Source organism: Hemibagrus wyckioides, linkage group LG13 (genome assembly GCF_019097595.1).
Source record: "Hemibagrus wyckioides isolate EC202008001 linkage group LG13, SWU_Hwy_1.0, whole genome shotgun sequence".
Classification (NCBI taxonomy): Eukaryota; Metazoa; Chordata; class Actinopteri; order Siluriformes; family Bagridae; genus Hemibagrus; species Hemibagrus wyckioides.
In genome coordinates this window covers 10039812-10064717 of record NC_080722.1, presented here as the reverse complement: position 1 = coordinate 10064717, position 24906 = coordinate 10039812, and the positions used below count along the sequence as shown (strand labels likewise).

Here is a 24906-nt window from a genome sequence, read left to right as displayed (position 1 = left end):
CCACTCCTGTGCATACACAGTTGGCTCACAGTTTAACGCTCATCCCACTGCCGTTAATGAAATCTTTGTGGCTAATGCAAACAGATACAGATGATAATCTCCTCTTTCTATTGGCTTGCTCATGTCTCTGACCAAATTGTGCCGCACCCAGCAGAGTCCATTAAGTAAAAGCGAATGGGTGAGTGTGTGTGTGCGTGTGTGTGTGTGTGTGTTTGTGTAGAAAGAGAAAAAGACAGATGCTTCTGCTCTAGAGAGGATGGTGAGCTAACAGAGATAAAAGCTTCACCGCTCGGCGCGCTTGAATGTGACCTGAACGTGACGAGACAGGAAAGTGTGTCTCTTCCACCGGAACTCTCTGCATGTGTTAAACCCTTTATCTGAGAAAAGCAATGCGCTGCCATGCTTTGATATATGTGTTTATATCTACAAGCACATTGAATAAATGCATGCGAGTTCACACAATAGAAGATATCCTAATTCACCAAAGGATAACTAACACTGGTGTATAGGGGATTTGTGGTGCAGAACATGGAAATGAGGATGATTTCTTCCATTAATGGCACATCATGCACAAATCCACCTTACAGACCACACACAGGGATCAAAAACATACTCTCACCCAAAGAGAGAAAGAAAAATCCAGATAGTACGGATTAACATATATGAAGCAAAGCCTGTGATCCTTTCCTGCGCTGTGCACTGTTTACTGATTTTAAACCTCTCATTAGATTCAAACACTTTCCCTTGAAGACGATAAGCCCAAGGCAACACTTTCTAATTAGTTTATGTAGCCCACTGGTGACTGCATTTGCTGTTGTGTTTTTTGTTGCTTCTATAGCGACAAAGTGTCATTATCACTCACATTGGTCTTTTTTTAAAGACCGTGCAGCCTTAGGGTGCTTTCACATACAGTATGTGGTGTTGAGTCTGTTTGAATCCACTTTGGTGCATCCAGTGTTGGAGGTGTGAACACTACAGATCGCACGAAGTGCATGAGCGCAGTAATTTCAGTCTGCTTTAGTACAGGTTGATGCGGGGCAGTGTAGCTCAAGTGTTTAAGGCTATGGGTTGTTGATTGGAGAGTTGGGGTTCAAGCCCCAGCGCTGTCACTGTTGGGCCCTTGACCAAGGCCCTTAATCCTCACTGCTCCAGGGGGTGCTACATCATGGCTGACCCTGTGCACCAAAGCTGGGATATGCAAAGAATGAATTTCACTGTGTTGTGCTGCATATGTGACAATAATAAAGGCTTCTTATTTGAGGAATTCACCCCAACTGCAAGTGATGAGATCACAAAACTGAGCCAAAGGACAGAGCTGTAGTGCTGTATGGATGTGATGTGCTCTGGATATTTGGGCCAATAAACTTTAAAAGAAAATAAATTATGGATGTAAATGTTTAAGGTAGACCATCCATCCATCTATCCATTATTTTCTGGACCAATTATCCTACACATGGTTGCTGGGAACCTGGAATCTATCCAAGTGGGCTCTGGGCACAAAGTACAGGACACCCTGGATGCTGAGCCAGTCCTTTACAGGGCACAGTTACACACATACACAGCCATTCAAACACTACAGACAATTTAGAGGTGCCAAAAAACCTACTACACATGTCTTTGGACTGGCTGAAGAAACCCCAGGGACACAGGCAGGTATCAAACCCCAACCCAAGAGTGCACTCAAACATGCTAACCACTAAGCCACCATATCTCCCAAGTTAATTGTATAATTATCCAATTGTTCAATTACTGGCAACTCCATGTTCTTTTTGCTTTGTTGAATTTTGTTACTTTTGTCCATCAAAATATTTCTGACCAATGAAATTTTTTTGTTTTACAAGTAAGTCTTTCAGCTGTATGTTTTTCTTTTTTTGTTCCTTTTATTATGCCCAGTTCAAAACCAAAACCAAACTCAGCAAGCAGACTAATAAGTGTAATCTTCCACAGCAGCTCCAGTGCATATTGTCTCACTTGGAAATAAAGTGAGTGGATGGGCAGTTACTGCTTACCCAGGGGCTTTTACTACAAACTGAGAGCACAATGCATTTATATACAAGTCATCAGCTTGAAAGCTAAATCGTGTAGAGTTCCTCTTTGCTGTTAACCACTTCATTAGCTAGAGAATATTTACCTCATACAGGGCAAGACTTTCTTATATTGTGTGGACTTTTTAGTGTGGATTTGTTGTTTTGAAGATTCTCCGTCGAAAATAAGTCTCTGGACATCATCCAGTAATTAGTGGAGTTTCATCTATCCTGTGTGTGGAACGTTCCAGTCTTTCAGTGGCATAGCTTCTGAGCTCATTATGCTCCATGGCAACTGAGACATCACACACTCACTATCATCACACCTTCCTTATGCAAGGTGAGCAATGACTCAGCCGCTGTGTAGAAAACAGCCTAGCTTCAGAAATGTGTTTATGCTTTTCAAGGGTCAGTTATTGCCTGAAGAACACTTCAATGTATACGTAGAGATAATCTGCATTCCAGGTTAACCTAAAGATTAATGAAAGTTCTAATCTAAGGAATATATGTATTGTTCCAACATGGTTTTAGAAAAAAAAAAAAATACAGTTATTTCAGACAGGGAAGTATAGCGACAGCATTTGGCTAAGATTGGTGTCCCTATGGCATTCACTTGCCTTCCTTGACGCATAGTCTGGCCTGACATGCCAGTCACAATGGGCGTCCAGCCGTGCTCTCTAGCAGCATGTGTGGAGTGGGATTGGTTTGTGTGTGAGTGGTGGAGAGGGTTCTGAATGACCTTTGAGGCAGCTCTTCTGCAGAAGAGCACTGACAGCTGGACAGCAAGCTGGAGAGAGCTGTGTGGATGTTGGGCTTGCTTCTGCATGCTGAGTAGGCCCTGTGACCTTGGTCATGTCCAGAGAGATCGCCATGGAGAGAAGCAATGGCCTACCATATTAAAAGCCATGGAGAGAGCAAGTTCCCGATATTTATAGCATTATTTAGTCATACAACATAACTGAAATCAATTGCACCCCCCCCTCATGTCAAGTAGTGGTCACATTAGAGAGAAAAAAAGGGAACTGAGAAGGAAATTCCCCTTTGGCTTCACTGGCAGGTTACAATTTGACATTTGCATAATAAATCACATTCTTGAAAACAACAGGTACTAATATAGCCATAAGCAGCAATCACTGGGGTCCAAGTACCATAATCTCCACAAGATTTTGCAGAATCTTTTTCCCCCTCAGTGTCTGATTACTTTAGAGGGTCAACATTAACATTTAAAGTGAGCCAGGGAATAAAACCTTAAAAAACATTTTTATGGTATGTTTCAAATTTCAGGAAGCATAACACCAAAACATAAAACTTGGTACTGTATTGCCTCCATCAGTCAGGTCTTCACACTTCCTTGATTAAAGGCAAGGATAGCGCACACTTCTGGCAGATTTCTGAAAAAGAATCAGAAGAATAATAAGACAAGTGAAACAGAAGTGATCTGCATTATTACACTTGATTTGACTTGAAGGCAAGAGACATCAAACTGGGTTTAATGTTAGTTATTAAATCACTGTGGGTTTTGTTTTTGGGTTTTCAGGAAGAAATGTGGGAAAACAATCTGTATTATTTACTTGGGTTATTTTTTTTGCACATATTTTAAAATGATATCATTACATTTCGTTATTTTTTTGTGTTCAACTGAAGGAGGTCAAACATCCACCAGTTCATCCATTTAGAGCTGAAACAGAAATCAGTGATTATAGCAAAAAGAGAGAGAGAGGCATGCACATATATTCTTAATTTTTTACAGTAAATAAATAACTAAATAAATAAAATAAAATAAAATAATAAAGTCTGGTGCTACTTGATAATTAGCAGTTCCTCCGTTTTTTATTTTTTATTTTTTATTATTAGTTTTATTTTTTCAGGATAAAGAGACCACATTCCAGCCTTTTGTTTTTTTATTGGCTCATAGTTTAAAGCTTTGTAAATGAACAGGATTAAAGTTTGGCATTAATGAATGCTGCTACTGGAAGCAAATTAGCAAAGCAAAATACCTTTTACATCTTTTCCCATTGAAATGAATTGGCTTTTCCTGCAGTTAAAGTCCTACATCATTTCATACATAGTGTTGTCCCTTCATTATAGTCAGGTCCTCTGTTCTCCATTTGCTCTTTGTCTCCCTCTGTTTCATCTCTCTCCGTTCATGCTGCTCCCGATCGGGGATAGGATTTATCCTCAGTGGGCTCTGGCTCAGTGTCAGCCTCTGCCTTTCTCCAAAGCGCTCCTGTTTACCTTTCGGTATGAGTTAATACTCTGTCAACACCATTAATTCGCAGCATAATAGGGAGCGTCCGCAAGCGTCCACAGTGTTTACCAGGCTGGCGACAGCTTGGTGAGATTGATTCAGTGATGCTTTATGTCCGGCAGTCTCATCTAATGACGTGCCTGTAAATTATACAGCACGAAGGCATGCAGGATGGGTGGTACTCACGCTGCTTTGCTGTCCTTCGCTCATCCTCCTGTCTACTTACTGGATCCCAGACATATATGTATATATAAAAAAGAAAGGTAAAGATGTTTTAGTGGCTGCTAATGCAGACCCGTATTCGGTTTCTTTCTCCTTTACACCTTTTGCTTCGTTTGTGCAAAAGCCTGAAGTCTTTTGTAATGTGTGTGCTCAATTACCTGTGCATATTACATCATCATGTTGACGTGATGAGACAGAAGAGTGTTTGAATTCTCATAAATTGTCTCTTCGCTCAGAGATGAGTTCTTCACTAGACGGCTAAAATATAATCTCTTTTCCATTCCTCCATAAGAATGGCTCAGCACTCTCGTCTCATCCCTTTCAAAGAGAGTGCCAATTTGGGCCGTGGGGCCGGGTGACTCACACTCACTAGAGCCGAGCTGTGGATCGGTGCCTGCAGAGCTCGATAATGGAGGAAGTGTGTCAGTCACATCACAGTCTGTGGGCCTGCTGTGTGGCCATCATTACCTTCTCCTTCCTCATCAAATGTTCACACCTTCACTGTCTTTTTCTCGATCTTTCTCTCTTTTTCTTACTACCTTCTTTCTCTCACTGGCATCGTGTTGCTCTCTTTAGGGCTGCTAAATAGAGTTGTTTTTTTTCTGTTGTTGTTGCTATTTTTTCCTAAAAGTCCATCTATCAAAAACATACGTAGCTCAGATTATTGCTCTTTGCTTAGCACAACAGTGTATTCTCGCTATTTATGTTTATTTGTTTTTCGACCTAGGCTCATGATAGCCTGCTTTAATTACAGTGCTTCTTTTTCAGCTTAGAGTTTCAATCAGCTTATCAGTTAAAATGTCTCTTAGGTTATCATTAAGCAATATTGCACAAGCAATTTCGGAAATGGTTATCATGTCAATAGGCACTGGAACTGCATGATTACGACTGGAATATTGCTTTTATAGACAAGAAATTAATAAAGTAACTGACATTTCACAAACAAAGAGTTTGGTTTTAGCTCTGTTTATTTTTGCACCTCTTGTGGAAATAGATCCCCAAGCCACTCATTTGATAGCAGGCCAGCTTGCTGGCTAATCTGGTGCAATCAAAGGACTGCCTGGGTTACAAAAATAAACTTAATTGGGTTTTTATGACATGAATCTGCACAAAATAGGCAACAATATTGAAATGGTGTAATATGGTATATACCTTAAAATAATTATAAATAAATACATAAAAAAATGTTGTGTGTTCACCCCCCTTATTGTAGTAAAGCCTATTAAATAAACTCTGTGAGAAAACACTTGCCGTTATAAGTCAAACAGTGAGCTGAATTGAGTTCATCTGTGTATAATTAAAGTGTCGCATGATTTCAGTGTCAAATTTCCTGAACACAAAGCATCATGAAGACCAAGGAACTATCTAATCAGGTCCAGGAAAAAGTTCTGAAAAAGCATTAATCAGAGTTTGGTTATAAAAGAAAAATAACATCTCTAATCGACTCAGAGCATTGAATCCTTTATTATATAACAGATAGAGTTTGGCAACAGTCATGACTTTTTCTAGAAAGGGCAAAAGTCAGTGACTGGTTAATGAGGTCATTATTCAGAGAAGTAATCAAAAGGCCAAGTGTAACTCTCCATGGCTCTGATGGTAGAAGTCATTTCATTGGACAGCCTCAGCCCTGACTCTTCAGCTCTAGCCCTGAGCGAGAAGAAGAAAGCCTTTACTGAAAAATGGCATCTGAAATCATACTTGGAATTTAACAGGCATGTTGGAGAAAAATGTTGGACAAAGAATATCTGGACTGATGCAATTATAATATTGGCATAAACTGTAGTATCGCCACTACATTTTGCAGACACCCAAGAGCCAACAGCAAGTAACAAATATCTGCTTTGTCCAGTGACATAAATAATACACCATCAAATGTTAGATATTGTGTAAATGAAAAAGGAAACTCTTTGTTAAGTGGATTGCAATTTCAGTCTCAGGCTGTGAAAGTGCAAAGGGGTGAATACTTATTCAAGGCACTCTTTGGTAACTGGCATTATTCACTGGGTTGTTAAAACTGCAAATTGGAGTTTGTACTCTTGGGGATAGTCTTAATATTTAATTACAGTGCATTATATCAATTATGAGACTACTGCATTAGCAAGCTGGCTAGCTAATATACTGGTTTATGTGGATTTTTGTTTTGTTTTTCAATTTCTGGGCTAATTAATAAATATTTAATCATTTTGGGGGAAAAGCATTCCTAGCTAAGCTAACTATGTGGGTATGAAAAGAGGGATGTCGTAGCTCAGTGGTTGAGGTGTTGGGCTACTGACTGGAAGGTTGTGAGTTTGTTCAGTTGTTTAAAATGAGATATTATATAAGTCACTCTAGATAAGGCTGTCTGCCAAATGCCAGAAATGTAAATGTAGTATACCTCAACAACTTTGTTTAAACCCTCAACCTCCTGCATATACAGCAGCTCTGCTAGCCAGTTGATGATGAAGATGACTCTTGGTCATTTTTAAAGGACATTTACATGTTTTGTTTTGTCACATTCTACATTGATGTATGGATATTACAATTCTACAACTTTTTTTGACAAAAAGACAAAACTAGATACATTCTCTCTTTAGCTGGAGGATGGCCACAACAAAAATAACAATAAAGATCTGACCAGAACAGCACCAAGGCATCTTGAGACTGGGAGCAGGAAAGAGTCATTTCTAATAGTTACTTATTATTTGTTGCTGTGTCACGACTTAACTGTAATTGTTGATGCTGTACGCTGAGAGTTGGTCCAGTATCTCTGTTTATATTGCTGTTTGTGAGTGATATTTGACTGAAAAGCTGACACAGTGTCAGGCTCCACAGTTGACATGGCTGTGATTACTGCTGCTGAGGGAATGACATCTGTTGAGATTTCCATGGCGAGTGTTACTCATGGTGGATGTCATTAAAAATGGCCTTTTTTCCTCTGTGTGTGTGTGTGTGTGTGGTAAGGACTAGCCTTAGGGCTTGAATCAAGATAATGGCTTTTCCATTACAAATACACCAATATTTGAGAGAACAATTCCGCCATGAACCGCGAAGGGTGAATTACATTTGCTCTGTTATTTGATACTGTTCAAGCTGCGCTCTGAGAAATAACTTTTATTTCTTTTTCCCTTCGACATCAGAACAAAAAACAGTCACCGTGCAGCGACGAGTAGAATTCCAGCAAGATGAATGTTAGACTTAGACTTCCTTCTGTAACTCGTGCAGGTCACGCATCTCCGCGCAATCAGACATGCGAATGTTTTCTGGAACGATTTTCGTCATAAATGCGTGACTCAAGGGTTGGCTTGGGTTTTTTGTGTGAAAGGTGATATGGAGCTTCTGCAGAGGGAGAGTGAAGTGTTTTGTTGGCGAAGCGGCCATGCAAGAGAAGATAAGTGACAGCGCTGTAGTCGTATGTGTGTAAGGTACTCAGTGAAGCGTGTGTTGTCGCAGTCAGCAGTCACCTCTTAAACTTGTGTGTGCATGCGTGTGGATGTAGGTGTGTGTGTGTGTGTGTGTATGTGTGTGTGTGTGGTGTGTACTGGAAGTAGAGTGCACATAGCAGAGCCATGTCTTGCCATGAGAGTTGCGTTCAGATTGTTTAAATAAGAGATAAAGGTAATGAAGGGAAGGAAAGGAGAGAGATAGAGAAGCGTCAGGCTTCTCTACGTTTACTTCAGCGTGAAGTAAGTAAACAGCTGAGGCATGAAAGGAATGACTTGATATTTGAAAGACACAGAATTATGTAGATTAATTGCAGAAGAAGGCGGCGGGGCTTATCAGTGAGCGGCAGCACTTTTCCCTCAGCTCATTTTGGTGTGTGTGTTTTAATGGATCATGGGGTTATTCATAAAGCCCTACCTGAGGTGGTGTGTGTGTGTCTGTTGGGAGACTAGGTGGAGGAGGCTGAGGCAAGCATAAGGCTCTTCTCCATCTGGGGACAGGATTGCTTTCACTGCATCGTCCTTTTTGTCCTTTCGCCTACCCACACACTCCCATTTCCATTCCAATAGACCTTTTTTTTTTTCTTCTCTTGCTCACTTTCTCTCTCTTATATTTTTTTTTCTCCAGAGTTCTCTTATTAAGGGGTCGTGATGGAGTGTGTCGGCGTTGGAGAAAGGGATTCAGACCTGCCAGTATTGTTGTGTATCTCAGATGGTGTTTTTTGTGGTGTGAAAGCAAGCTAAAGAATAAACAAGGTGTCGTGGCAAAGTGCTCCTGGTTCAGTATAATACGCAGGAGTGCTTTGATGAGCTTTGCTTGGGTTGTGATTCGTGTTCGTGTGTTTTGTCCCTGCTCGTCCAAGCTGTCCTCCTCTTCCCGTGTCCTGCTGCTGTGTGCGCTCTAGGCACGCTGTTAAATTCTCCTCTTTGATCCGAGGGGAAGAGACGGGCACAAAACAGACTCATGGGAAATGAGTAGTTGCGTCTCCCTCCCTGCCGTCGCAACCCACTCTTGTTTGACAATTAACATTTCTGCTTGCCAACATTCTCTGTCCTTTCTCCCTGGTCGATGTTTATAGCCAGGCATTTACAAACTTGGGGAAAGGGACAGTGTGTGTAAATCCTGTTTCTGTCACACTACAGCACAAACTGATGTATTTGCATTCAAGCGTTACTGCAATGCAAATCTGTTGCACATATGGCTGTGGGTTTTTGCCTCAGCTTATGATACAGTGCCAAACATGCTACACTTCTGCACCGGGCTTGATGTCTCTGTTTCATCTATAATAATCAATGGTTGCAAACCAGGCACAGTTACACAGTTATTCCTTTTTTCCCTAACAATTTTTCACTTTCTGTGGTTGATTTTCACAATTGTTCTACATCTGTGAGACCTCTGCTGAATCGTACAGCAGCCTCTGATATTAGCACATATTAATTGCACATGTTGATGTGTAATATATCCCAAACCCTCTGCATCTTTATGCATTAAGTAGCATTAAACAATGAAACAGGGAAGAGGAATTAGATCATAAGGCCTCACACACTCATTTTGGAAATTTTCTTTCATTGCATTTTGCATGGCTGATTTAATAAAAATCATTCACATGCGATTATATCCTCATCTTATGAGGCTACAGTAACAAATTCACTACACATTTACTAGTGAATGTCCATTACAATCATAGTAGGTACAGTATATATTGTTATCTTCTATATATTACAACATGGACAGTTTTTGTAAAATACCGTCAATGATCATTTTCGATACATCGTCCAAACTGCATGTCTTATGTCTGAGTGGCTTTTTGTCAGTGATACTGCTTGTTAAAGTGTGGCGTTTACCTTCCTGTGTGCCATCTTGGGTTTTAAAATGGCTGCCAGTGTGTAGCAAGTGAGTCAGTTGAAGGCCTGAGGAGGCGAGAGGAGGGCAGGATACAGAATCTTATTAGAAGGTAGAGAGAGAGAGAGAGAGAGAGAGAGAGAGAGAGAGAGATGTGTTAAGATGCTGACAGGATCTCACTGTGGCTCCTGGGATATTGCAGTGTGAGAGCACATCTCTTCTCTCAGTCGTGATGGTGCTCTGCATGCGAACGGAAACACATTGATCCTGCCTTTCCTGGACTGTAGACTGAAATCAGCAAAAGGAAAGTGATGAATACTGACATACAGTAGCATTCAGCCACTCCATTAGCAGCCACTAAACACAGCTATCTCTGACACAGAGTGATCGGGGAACTATGGCAGAGTGAAGATAGCAGTATAATAAACTGTTGGCTGAATGACAGAAAAGACATGTGCACGCGCACACACACACACACACACACACAAGAGAAGGCTGCATTTTGTTTTAATATTTTTGTTGTACCTGCCAAAATGTCATTTTAAATAATCAAATGTTATAGAAAATATTATATGTTGGATAAACATGCCCACTAATCTACTAAAAGACTTCCAAGTTTCTTCATATATTTACCTTAATTAAATATATCAAGAGCTAGGAATATGAATACACATGAACATATAAGATTTCCTAATACTAATACACATGCAAAATGGAATCACATGGTCATCCTGCCCTCTAATATCTATATATCACTACAGTTAGCTATCTCAGCTACATGGCCAGTTAACTACTACCAAACTGTCAAATGGCCAACATTTATGGCATTTGATAGACGCCCTTGTCCAGAGAGACCTTTTTTTATTTTATTTTTTTTATTTTATGCAGCTGAGCAATTGATGGTTGAGGGACTTTCTCAAGGAGTGGACGTTTAGTGGGTCAGAGATTAGATCTCACAACTTCTGATCAGTAGTCTTAACCAATAAGCTACCACATCCCCACATTAGTAAGCTACCGATCATTTTATATTGCAAAAGCAAATTGCAAACAGCAGTAGCACTGTATCACATAAACCACAAAATGGAAAAAAAAATGTCACACCGAGATAACATAAGCTGATCCTGAAATTTTTTTCTTTAATAATTAATGTAACCACACTGATTTCCTGTATAAAAATATTTTGTATTTTTTAGACCTACTGGGAAAAGACCAAATCCACAATGACTTCCTGTTTCCTATGCTGTAGATGAGGTATTCCCCGATATTTCATTATTTTTAGATACAAATCTTCAATAGACAATATCTGAAAAGACACAGGAACCATGTTACTATATAGTTCACTAGGAATTTATTATTTATGGACTACATAAAATGAGCTGTCTCTATGTACTACTTCCTGTGCGTTTTAGGTTCATTCACTCGGTGTATCCTGTGTGTCTTTGTAACAGTAGGCCTGATTTATCAGTGTTTTAGTAAATGTCGTCATGTGTAAATGTTTACGTTCACCAAACTGAGCTAGACATTGTCTTCATACTCAGGTGCGTATATTGATGAATGCCAGTCATCCCAAGCACAGCTCATTTTCATGTCGTGACTCCTACAAAACTCCATAAAAGGAAAATTCTACAGTGATTAAGTGAAGAGTAAATGGCAATTTATTTCCCACACATAATAACCCATTTGCAAAGGCCAAAATCTCGAGCCAAATTACAGAAAAGCTAAATTAGCAGTGAGTCAAGTGAGGTGAAAAGAAAAGGTTTGACATGAAAACAGAGAAGGTAAATAGCGTACCTGGGTCATCTAGTCTCGGCAAATAACAAACAACAGAAATTTCTGGTCTTACTTGTCTTAATTTCTGGATGAGTTTTGGCTTTTTACTCACTTTTCTTTTGGTAATATTTCTTCAGTATATTCCATTAATATGAAATGACAAAAATGTCAGTAAATGTGTGTGTAACTCATACACAAGCGATTTAAACCTGACACTGTAATCCCTATATAAAAGTGCAGTAGCTCGCAGATGGTATGATTGAAGCCGATCGGCTGAGGTTTAAGTTAGGTTATTTTTATGTGTAAATTTATGCATGCTCACGAGCATGAGTAGGATACGATTGTTTTCCTGCAATTATAGGATCTTCCTGAATACCACATTTCTTGTAAATAAATCTGTTTGCATCCAACTTGATAAATGAGGCCTGTTGCCTGACTCCTGGCATATTGTACACATGCTTCAGCAGAGTGTTAGTGCTGTGAAGGGCAGATATGTTCAGCTTTTTTAATGTCTCTTGTTATTCTGTATCAATACTAAGCCTCATATCCACATCCACAGCCAAACCATTACATCAAATTACACTCAGGCAGCACAGATCTCTTCTTTCTCTACCAGGCTCGGCCTTTTCCCATCTCTCTTGCTCTCTCTCTATCAGCTTGTCTTGATCTATCTATCTCTCTCTTTCACTCAGTAGGCACTGTGAGTTTGGGTGTGCAAGCAGGGGAAGAGTTGGCAGTACACTGAACTCTGGGACATATGGCAAGGCCTGGGTGTGAGGAAGGGATGCTGGTATGATGCTTTAGAGAGGTAGCTAACTGTGACAGTGAGGGACATTTTAAATAAGGAAGAGCAAAGGGTCTGAAAGAAGAGGAAGTGAATTGAAATAAATAATGACAGCAAATGACAGCATCCACTTAACCGGATGTCAGAGGAACACGAATCAAGCCTTCTCACAGACCCTGTAGAAATTTATGCAGCATCCCTGCAACATTTATCCATAGCTTTTCCTTTTTTTTTCTGTGTTCCTGAGCAAGTGTGGAAAAAAGTCAGGCATTTAAATGCTGAGACTCCGCACATTAAAGTGAGCTCAATAGCGAGAGAGATGGAGATGCCTGCGGTGGAGCACATAGTGTGTATCAGTGTGTATGTGTGTGTGAGAGTGCTAACACACTACTTTGCATAAAAAAGCCTGTAATGAAGGAGTGTGGAGGTAGCTGGAAATATTTGAATCGGCACTGTGTGCCTCATCACACTGATTCACTGCTGCGCTACTGTGTTACAGGAAGTGTGTGTTTAGAGCATTTAGCTAATCTTCCCAGGTTACATGGATATGAATAGTGGATATGAATACGTTCCATGGATGTCTGCGTTCAGCATGAAACCATGGATCCATAACCACAAACAAAATAGCTTTCTAATGACTCCGGAAACCCAAACACATTATTTGTAGCTCTCAAGGGTGAGCTGATACAATTAATAAAGATACTGTATAATGTCCAAAGACGAGCATCAAAATCGGAATTTAATGAAGACTGCAGTAAACAATGAACCCGCTATTTTCTGGCAGACACTGTTCAAAAGGTCAGCAGTTTGGCTCCAGATAGTCCGCTGATAGCTGTCTGCTGATAGCATGCAGCCATTCCCAGGACTGCTTCCAGTTTTTCCTGATTCTTTACACCTAAAAAAACTTAGCATCCAGTTCTCATTAAGTGTGGCCTTTCATTTAAACTCACAATTGGTGGAACCTTTTACTTTTACCCTGCTTTGTATTCATTTCAGTTTGTTGTGGGTGGATTCTTGGATGCCCTTTAATTTAACATCACGTTGGCAAGATTTATTTTACTTAGTACTTCTGCTTTTCTTCGATATTGCTCAGCACATTTTATACTGAAATTTAAAACAGATTCCCGACATAAAGATCATCATTCATTTGTCTGTCATTGAGAAAGGACCATAATATTAAAAAAAGGTAGAAAGGTAAAGCTCAAAAGTTGTGCTTGCATACATATTGCTGTTCTGTTGCAGGCAGTTTTTATCAACCCCTTACTTAATTAGTTCAACTGTGTACGATGAAAGTGTCATGTTATAAATATACCAGTTCGTAAAAGGCCCCAGTAAGAGAACATGACTAAACGAACTGTATCCTAAGAAACCTAAAGGACCTGTCAAAACATGTTCTGCAAAAGTACGAGACAGTGTTTGGTTATTAAAATATCCCAAACTCTGAACATCCTGCACCAGTGCATCCATTATTAAAAATATGGCACAGCCACCAATCTGCCTAGAGGAAGACATTTACCAAAAGTCAGTGGGTATTACTCAGAGAAGCAACCAAGGAAATGATGAAGAATTGGTGCTTTTAGGCAAAACAGATTGCCAATAAAATTAATTCAAAAATTCTTTTTTTTTTGTCTTCGAACAATTCTTCTTTTCTTTTGACATGAAACGCAAGCACATGATACACCCGCTGTTCAAGTGGATAAAGTAATGAGAATATGGTTTCTAGGCAAATGGAAACAGTTAACAATTTATATATTATTTTATACAGACAATGGCAGAATGAAAGTGAAAAAAACGACAACAAAACCACCAGGAATATCAACAGAGAAGCCTTGATATGATTAAAGTTGCACCAGCATCAACATTTTGACACAACTCATAAACTCAGAGCTTTCAGAACCTTTGGGCTTCTGAAATAGTGAATAGCATAAAAGTGATCATTCATATGAATCCCTGTTATCAGGCTCAACGAATCTAAACATTAATGGTGTCCAACATAAGGAATTAATGCATACCAGCTGATCTATATGTTTCCTGTGACCGAGAATACAGAGTATAATTCTGTTCATAGTCAGTATCAGAACCTTTCAGTTCCCAAAACAGTGAGTGTAAAATTGGATTAAAAAATTTCATTTTTATTAAATCCTGTAGAATTCTTTGATACAGCTACCCATCTCTTTGATACAGCCACCCACTGCCTGGAATCCAATCCATATCTGTAGTTTTGCTAATAGTTTTTTTTTTTTTTTTTACATTTTTTCTCCCGCAGCAATTTTTGCCGCCTTAATCTTTCTTCTTTATGGTCCATGTTAAAATTGTGGTGAAATGTTGCTTCGTGCGATGTATTCAAGGGACCAGGAGACGAGTGCTCGCAGGCAATTGATATCTCTGTGAGAAAGCTTTTTAAAGGTCTCTCATTGATTTGCTCACATAAAAGGACAGAACCGTGGTGTGTGAGCCTTTAGATCTCATTTTTGCCTCTTGTCATTATCCTGTATAAATAATTAAACAATTCCTGAGGACATGTATTGTGTGAAATCTACAATACCTGCCATACGTTGTGATATTAATTACAATATGTCCTAATGAGCTGTTCCGTTGTCAGAATTAATGAAGCAGAGGGTGTTATGTTCCTTTTGCAATTGCCAGTGTTTCGGTTTGGTTCGGAGATTGATTAACGAGGGGGAAGAGCAATCAATTGACTGATAAATCAATATCAAACTATCCAACTCATGAAGACTGATTCATTGAAAAGGTGAGATGTACTTATACGTAACGCAGCGTTCTACTTTAGAACTAACCGAGAATGGCGCTAGCAGCTAGGAATGAATCATTACCTGGTTTTATTACATACAGTACATTTTTACTTATAAATCAGTTGATAATGTGTATTAAGTGCTACTTGAGGGTGTTATTAGCAGTTGTGTAAGCTTAGTGTCAGCATAACCAGCTCAGCAGTCCGCTCTCTCTTTAATAGCATTGTTATTGCTGTCAGTGGTCCATAGCCGCTGGTATATATTTAGCTCGGGTAATTGCAGCGTTATTATCTGCTGTTGTTGTCATTCCTGTTGTTTTTTTTTTTTGTTTTTTTTTTATCTCTTACTGTCGTTAGACTGCTCCAACTCCACAGCAACTCTCATTAACCACTGTACTTTCATCTCCATCTGCAAATGAACAGGACAAGCTTGTGGATCAAGTGTTTGGTGCAATTCTGGCCTTTCTGACCTGTCTATACACACAGACCCCTGATGTTCCACACACCACACACGCTTGTACATCCTCTATCAGAATATGTGTGTGTGTGTGTGTGTGTGGAGGCGAGGTGACTATTTGAGCACAATTAGTGCACACACACACATACCCTTTCTCACACACCGAAACACAAACATGAACACACTCTTGCTGAGTGAAAATTGTTCAGGGATGTATGCCGGCTGAAGGTGTCGGGGATGGAGGTGTGAAGACCGGAGATATGATGATGATAAATGCTGGAGAAAGGGGGATGTGTTATGAGAGAGGTGTGAACAAGGACACATGTAACAACAATTTACTTATTGCAGTTCTTCTGTGTCATTCTTTATCTCTTAATTATCAGTGCTCCTATCTCTAGCTGTCTGTTCTATATGATACTAGAATAAACGAATTCCGTTTCAGAAATGGGATAAAGGAAAAATAATGCTTAAAAAGGGACTTGTGAAAGTACTTGTATCAAAGACTGAAATCTGAGGGAAATAAAAAATGATAAGAGCACTCATCTTTTCATGAAGGTCTAAACAGGTCTTTTATAAATCCATACCTCAGCTGATGAAGTGACTAACAGTGAGAGTCCCTCAACAGAGCATTCTAAGAGAATATATCCATCCCCACCAAGACCTCCCAGGTTTACACACCATGAGTCACCGTGTTTACTTCTCCCTTTATTTATTCATTCATTCCTTGGATATGTGATGGCGAATGCGCACATAGACAGTGCCATTAAATAGATAGATAATAGAAGGTAAGCCAGATTGCGCTGGTTCTACTTTCTTCAAGCAGGGATGAAATAAGAGGTGCTGCTGAGTTGTTGTTTGAATAGGTTGGTAAATGATTTTGTCCTGTGGCGAAGCTGGAGGTAGTGCAGTCTCCCTCAAGATTTAAATGGATTCTGTGCTGTAGCTTAGACTAGCCATTTATCTCACCTTTCTCAAATGACTCTGCTGTCAGGGTAGTGACCATCAGCCAGGGACGGAGAGAGGGCAATGACCCATCAAAAACATTGCCAAGTAACAGCAAATGTGTTTGATTCTGATATTTTAATCACGCCAATCCAATTAAGGAATGCACCAAACTGACAATAACACCATACGCTAGTAGATTTGTATACACTGCCAACATCCTATCATGCTTCTGTAGCTAAGTTATGCTAAAACTTAGGGAACCGATAGTAGTTGTGTCTTGTGTACAAACGGATTCACACAACATAAAATCTGTCTTGTTTGAAAAACATAACATTCACATGCAAAAATAATTAAATTGGAGGAAAAAAAACAGGCAAATCTGTAGAGTGCTGAAATAATCCCCAATCTAAACCTCAACTGTAGGCTTAATATACATCATTTAGAATAGCTTGGTTTCCTGATGCAATAAGTAAGGAATAAAACACAATAGGACATGCTGTTGGAGGACAGTAATTCACACCGGGGTGGCGTGATACCAACCTGAAATAAATTACTCTCCCACTTCCTGAAGTGTGTTATAACTACAATGATTTATCAAAAATTACATTTATTACTGAACAATGTGTTGTGCTTGTTAACCATTTGCAGTTATGGAAAATCTGCAAAACAAGTGAATTCTCATTATCAGTTATGTTATAGAAGCGTTATCACCAGCCTGTATTCTATTCTCTCTCATAATGTTAATAAGACAAAAAAAACATCATAAATGTTACATAAACTCTCTTGATAGAAAGCATCACCATTTCAATGAGTATATTTTTAATTTGTTAAATAACAACACACTTGGAAAATTATTTTATTATGTATGAGTTATAACAGACAGAATTAGGTGTTATATTATTATTATTATTATTATTATTATTATTATTATTATCAACAACAACAACAACAATATTATTATTATTATTATTATTATTATTATTATTATTATTATCATTATGTATTAAGATGAGCACATTGATATAAATCTATGCTCTAAACATATATTACAGCTGGATCTATGTTAAAGCTGCTGTTATAGTGAATGAATCCACACATTTGATTCAAGAATTCAACAGTGTTGTGTTATAATGTAATTTAACACCGTAGTTCTGCATTTGGTCAAATGATCATCATAATCATGCAGAAATGCCAGAGGTACTAGGAACAGATACAACCATTAACACTGTCTATGGAACATGTGCTGATGTAACTGGAGCACCATTATCCGTTCCTATCTCTGCCACCCCCGTACTTAATAGCGAGGTATTATTTAAGCAGCATTCTGGCTTTAGTTGTCATATCGGGATATTGACCCTTCAGCCATTTATCTCTCCTACCAGAAGATATTGACTCAACTGAGTTGTAAAAAAGCTTTTGTGTCATAAACGCTGTCTGTCAATGGAACTTGAATGAAGACCTCCTATTCAATATGTTCTAGCTACAGTCTGCAAGTCAAATCATGCTAGTACAGGAGCCTGAAAGAGAAATTACAGTGCATACACACCGACCACCTTCAGAGTGATTTATAGTATATAGGACAAAAAAAAAATATGTCTCACTACCAAATGTAATGTATTATTTGACCATTAAATCCGGCGTATCATAAGGAGAAAAATGATTAGGGCTGTCAATTTCTTTAATCTTATTTGCATTCTCGTAGTATCTTTGCTTTCATTTTTGAGTCACATGTACTGGTGAATTTCTCTGCGTAAATTAAAGGCCTAAAGGTAATTGGCTGTATTTCTCTATTAATAATTCATACTGCTTTTAAAGAAAAGCTTGTAGTAGGTAAAGATGTCATTAGGCGTAATTAATTTTCCGAACAAATGAAGTAACCGATCAATCAGACATCAAGAAAGGACATCAATCATCTGCTTTCATGTCTAATTCTCAAGCTCAAAAGCCATTCTGTTCTGTGGTATAAAGTCTGGAACAGTGCAGTGGGTGTATTAATATGAATTTATGTAGAGAAGTGTATGGGGAATAAAGAATACATTCATTAAACTCTTCCAGCGGTATTGATTTGACAGATCCTGTCATATTGCATCTGCAGCATACACCAGAGTTCAGTCAATTAATGGTGACACTATTGACATGGCTTTATTTAAGGCATAATTAACTTTTCTTTAACCTGCCCCTACCAGGAGCTATTTATAAACAGCTGGTGCATCAAATTTCTTAAGGAACATGCCAAGAAGGGGAAGAACTTACATTCATTTCACAACCTGCTGGCTGAAAAATACTTAAAAACAAACAAAAGCTTAAAAAAATAAAATAAAAAGACAATAGCTTATTTCCCTATAGAGACACAGTCCACAACATTGTAACCACTCCTTTTTCCATGTCCTCAGGGCAAAACTGTCGCCTGTAGCATTAAAGCATAAAAGAGACAGAGCAGCAGAAACCACTGGAAAGAGCCTATCGTGGCATTTCTGGATTTTAATTGAATTTGATTAGCAGATAATTGCAAAATAAGCATGTCTTACATTTTTATTGCCTCTGCAGGTTCATTTTTCGGCCACTAGCAAAAAAAAAGAAGAAGAAGAAAAAAAAAACCCTTTTTATGAATAAAGTAGTCGCCTGGATGACAGAATTTAGTCCCAGCACAGGGAAAAGGGGGCATGGAGAATTTAGTGTTATGTAACAAATGGAGTTTGATGTTGTCTTCGGCTGTCACTCACTATTGGTTATTTGCACTTCACAAAATGTCACACAGAAAATGTAGCTGTTTGATGAAGAGCCTATTTCTAGAGTAATGGCTTCAGTGCCACAAATGTCACATGAGGTGAAGAATTTCCTTGCGAGTGTATAGCGTGGTTATAGTTGCGGTGTGGAGAGGAATCTGATTTCGCAAGAAGGGGAGAGATGGGAGATAGGAAAGAGAAGAAAATCACATTAGCAAACATGTAGATGGAAGGCAGATAAAGCACTCGGGGTGGCTGAGCCACGTATTGGCATCGGGGTGGGAAGCTGTAGTCATTACGAATGAAATTATTGTTAAATTAACTCTGCTTGCATTCCACCTGCATGTGCGGGAGAGTACAACTGTAAAACCTTGTGCGAGCATGTGTCCATGCATGAATGCGGACCTGCTGGTGAGACTCTGTGGGCAGCTTCCTGCACTGTGTCATACTCAGGCTGAGTCAGCTCAATGAAAAGGAGATGGAAGAGAGCCAGATTCAGATCCACCCTTCATCACCGAGCCCTCGCTACCTCCAGCACAGCACAGAGACTCTGCTGATACCCTTCAGCATTTCCCACTGGAGAATATTCTAGATAATCCTGTTGTAAATTAGCCTGTACACTGACCTAATTGTGTTGTAAATTCCAGGATTCATGGTAATTTAGTTCAGTCCTGTTGTGAATTGGCCATTAAAAAGATAGCCTGTCTCATTAAAATTCTTGACATGAAGGAGGAGGCACTGAGCGCACTAAATCTGAGTCATTGTATTATCTGTCTTCAGCTGGTAGAGGAATTATAGATTCACACTCACATTTGTAACAGTCCAATACTGAGTTCAAGGTAAGTGGTCAAAATAACCCCTAAGCAATAGGGTTATTTAAATAATAAAGTGTATGTGTGTGTGTTAGTGTATGAAACACTTACAGTAATGACTCTCAGAGTGTGATATGGCACAGAGTGTGTAGCTGGTTTATTTATGATTCTTGGCTCTCATTTATGACCAGATGGTTCTGACCTCTGTCTCAGAGGTGAGTGTGTGCATGTTGTTAATAACTGGTTAGCATTCCTGGGAGGCAAAAGGTAAGTTGTTGTGCATCATATTTACTGTAGTCATTAATGCAAAAGATGCCTTTCTTTGGACACACAGTAAAGTGACAGTATATCCATGTGGTACTGCTGATGGATTGATGACATAGGTCTGAACAAATACAGCTGCAATGTCTTTATTTAACCTGTATTTACTTAACTAGTCTATTTATACAGCAGGTTGCTTTATGGGTCTGCAGTTACTGACTGTTTCCAATCTGTTGCTTTGCACAATTTCAACCCATCCATCATTGGAGATCACAATATGATCACCACTGACTAGGTATTACATTCACAGAAGTGATCCTCACCTAATGGAAGGGTGTGACATCAAACAGCATTACTAATTGTATAGAGCCAAGGTGAACTGATGATCCTCCACTCATAAAATAACTGTTCATTTGTGGTAATTTTCCACTGATGTATGGTAGAGGAGGAATGACAAATTGTGCATAGCAGCTGAAGGGCAAGAGTTTGTACATACCTACAAAATCACCTGTATGCTAAGTTAAACTGGCCAATGGAGAAACAGAACTGTTTTAGGAAATAGATAAGTATTTGTCTTATCAAGAGTCTGATGAGTCCATGAGAGCATAACTGGGCATGCTCTCTAGGTGGGTAGGCTGGCATTACTCTCTAACCTGTCAGTCAGCGCAACAGTGGCCATGCTTGAGCTTTTGTGAGGTCATTGTGTGTGTTGGATGGAAGATAATGCTTTATCTGCCAAGTCTGTTCAACTGTCTTGTGAGTCTTAATGAGTCTCTGCTTGCAATAAAGTTCCAAAATCTTTCCCTTCTTCCCCAAACCCCCGTCTTTTTCAGTGAGAGAGGAGTATGTGGCAACCTTCAAGGGCTCGGAGTACTTCTGTTACGACCTCTCACCAAACCCCATCCAGAGCAGCAGCGATGAGATCACGCTCTCCTTCAAGACCCTGCAGCGTAACGGCTTGATGCTCCACACAGGCAAATCGGCTGACTACGTCAACCTGGCGCTGAAGAACGGTGCCGTCTCGCTGGTCATCAACTTGGGCTCTGGGGCCTTCGAGGCCCTGGTTGAGCCCGTCAATGGGAAATTTAATGACAATGCCTGGCATGATGTGAAGGTTACCAGGAACCTCCGTCAGGTAACCGCGCACAAAAGGCGGTGGTCAAGATTGGATAGAATCTATTTTTCTTAACAGCTCTAAACAGGAAGCTTTCTCTTGGCAGTAGATGCTTTGATACGTATTTGTGGCATTAAGTTGCACTAAAAATAGAAGTCATAAATCTGCAATGGCTACTTGGCCAGGAGTTGAAATGTTAATATCCTTAATGTCGTGACATGAGAGATTCTAACTCAGATTAATGATGCTAATGCGGGAATAAATCCACAGGCAGGATAACAGACACCTTGTATTATTGTATCTAACAGTAAGACTATATAGAGTATGCATCTGCTGTGGAGTCTTTTAAGATACAGGCAAGTGGATATGCTTCAAACCTGAGGAAAGAATCTTAGACTTATGCACTACATTTGTAGGCTGGAGCACGATATAAAAAAGAGCTAAAAATATCAGTGCATTCCTACATCACTCATCACATTATATCAAAATACCAAGATGAGACTTAAAGACCTGTCTAGTCTTTGGAGTGTCGAGATTTACAAGGCGTGTAATAATGACACGTAGTATGGTAGTGAATGTAGATATCCTGCTGTCAGATGATAGCGATGTTAGGCTTTAAGCTGGAGCAGTGTGTAAAACAGTGTGGGTTATTTGGTAGACCGGCTGAATTCCTGATGAAACAGCACTGGGAGCACTTTGGTGCAAAACTCTAGTCTGCTTCTCCTCTCCTTCTCTTTCTTTGCTCTTTTCTAAATGTTACTAACCTGCTTTTTGGGGAAAAGAAACTAACCTCTCATCCATGGAATGTGTCATTTACTAACCAATTACCTCTTACTAACGTGCAACGCTGATGTACTAACCTTGGCAACAGACCATCTTTTTTGACTGAGGAATGGTGTTCTGTTTTTTAATTTCCTTTCTCCCCCCTTTTCCACAAAGCACTCAGGCATTGGACACGCTATGGTAAACAAACTACATTGTTCGGTAGATATCATTCTAATTGTTTCTTAGTTTGGGTTTGCCGTGTGTCTATTTTCCTTTCTTTGAACCGTAGACATCAATACTTAACAAAAAATGGGGGAAACTGCGGTTGGTACTCTTTTACGCTTACTTCCCCCTCCCTGCCCAAGTCCCTTTTTTCTTTATCTTATCATCCGTTTGACTTATCCCATTTGTTTTTTGTCCCGACCATGTTTTAGAGTTACCTTACTCCCTTACTGTTTTTTTTTTTTGTTCTTTTGTGTGAAATGTTGCTCACTGGCTGGTCTCGGTTAGCTGGCTCTGTGTGTGTCTCATTGGTCCAGCAGCACCATGGGCCTTCACTCCGCATGGCGTTGGTATTCGTCACCCCTTTACTAACATCTCTGCTTTGCATCAGGCTATTTGAGCCTAACAGGGGTGGCTGCTTTGTGATTTTTCCTTTATTTTATCTTGGTTTTACGTTCATATTCTAAGTGAGCAAGCTGCATGCACACTCACACACACACACATACACGCACATACACACTCTCCTGTGATTGGTCTCATTAGCTGTGCTCACTGTTTGTGGTCCTCTCTCTCTCTCCCTCGCTCTCCTTTTATTCCTGTCCAATTTAAATCCCAGAAAATAATTGTTCTTTTTTTCTTTCGTTGTATGCATGCAGGGAGGGAGAGATCATGAAGCCTGCTTCCCATTCAGTCAGAGCTGTGTGAAATGTGTGCGGCTCTAATTGCCTGTGCTTTCATTCCTAACCTCTGTGGCATGCCGTGTCCTTTGTTTAACATTATATGGAAACATAAAGACATGAAAGTAGTCGACATGCACTGTACATAAGCAATACTAACTTTTAGCTCACACATGCTACTAACACCATTTTTGTGTCTGCTGATTTATCTTTGTTTTCCAGTACTGGCAATACTAACACCGAGTGTGGGCCTCTGTGCCGCTCACTCTCTCAACTAACCTAACTGAAAACTAACCTAACCTAACCTGATCTAACCCATACTGTGGGTCTGGCAGACTAGAACTGAACACCAAAATGGAAATATCTAAAGAGTGTAATATCTCTTTCCTGAAACAGACATGAAAATGGGTTTATTCTAAATCAAGAGCTAAATATTGAACATTGAAGTTTCAAAAGCGAAAACAAAACAACTAATTATCCAAAACCTTACGAGGGGGACTAAAGCCCTATATCAGCATTCAAGTTATGTGTGAGTATAGCGTGTCCTTTCCCTGTGCTTTGTTGTCTAGGTTACAATATCCGTGGATGGGATTCTCACCACCACTGGATATACACAAGAGGACTACACCATGCTAGGCTCTGATGACTTTTTCTATGTCGGGGGCAGCCCCAGCACTGCCGACCTGCCTGGATCTCCTGTTAGCAACAACTTTATGGGCTGCCTCAAGGAGGTAACCACAACCACCTCTCTCTCTCTCTTTCTCTCTCTCTCTCTCTCTCTCTCCCTCACACACACACACACACACACACACACTTGCCCTTTAATCTTAGATAATAGGAAAATTAAACATTTCAGTCAAATATTGTATCAGTCTTATTGCAAGCTGCACAGGTATGTGCCCATGACCTGAACTTTCCAGTAATTAACTTTATAAGTTTTCACACAGTTGATTCTGTGTATTTTGATATTTATAATGACTCTGAAATGTCACCCATGTAGTTTTCTCCGCAGGAAAGAAATGTTCAAAGAAAATTGACACGTTTCAAAAAGGGATTGTGTCTGTAGACTGATGGATGTGTCTTTGAGTGGGATAGAATTATATTAAACTCAAAGACAAGCCCTTTAAAACATTTCTGACTAGGCGCCTGCCTCTTGGATATCCTGTTAAGTGAGCTCATGTTAGCTAAGCGGCTAGCATTAGAAGAGACGATAATGAACATTTATGAATTTGACCTTTAAAAGTGCTACAGATACCTGTTAGGTTATCTCAAATTACCACACTGGCTAGCAATAGAAGCGCAGAACAATGCCATTTAAACTTATTAGGACAAGTTTCACTTTCCTTACAGAACCTGCGAGGGAAGGCGAGGCGGGCATTTCTGCAGCCACCAAGCGCAGTAGTTATAGAAACAATAAAAAACTCAATGAACAGCCAAAGAAATATTCTTAAATGAAGTTAGCTGTATAAGAAATTGTAGTGAAGATAATGAACATTTATGTATTTGATCGAACAAATCCTTTCAGAAAGCATTAGTAATGAATATTATAAACGTTTACGAATATAACTAAAAGAAATGCTGAAAATCTGTTTTGTTTGATAACTGGCTAGCATGAGAGGTAAATTTAGATTCATGTCAAGGTTGCTTATATTAGCTAGCTGGCTAATACTAGTACTCCTGCTCACTTACCCAGCTCTGCATTTTAAGCCACGCCCTTACATGTCCATATATGGATATAAATCTAACATCTAAGGGAGTTTTTCCTTGGCACAGTTGCCTCAGGCTTGCTCACTAGGGATGATCTAGGACTTTTGTACTATGTTTCTTATGTTCTGTAAAGCTGCTTTGAGACAATGTCCATTGTT

At 39.5% G+C, this 24906-nt stretch overlaps 1 protein-coding gene across 10 annotated transcripts in view; it reads left to right on the top strand.

Moving 5' to 3' along the window:
- The window catches only part of nrxn1a (neurexin 1a), a 162590-nt gene that overhangs the window by 40659 nt on the left and 97025 nt on the right, over nt 1-24906 (top strand). For 8 of the 10 annotated variants that reach the window (XM_058406272.1, XM_058406270.1, XM_058406268.1 and 5 more), the window contains 3 exons: nt 21097-21398; nt 22317-22340; nt 23611-23772. In XM_058406272.1, coding sequence (XP_058262255.1) covers nt 21097-21398; nt 22317-22340; nt 23611-23772 — 488 coding nt within the window. The remainder of the gene's footprint in view (nt 1-21096; nt 21399-22316; nt 22341-23610; nt 23773-24906) is intronic. The other 2 variants (XM_058406274.1, XM_058406271.1) reach the window with 1 other exon arrangement.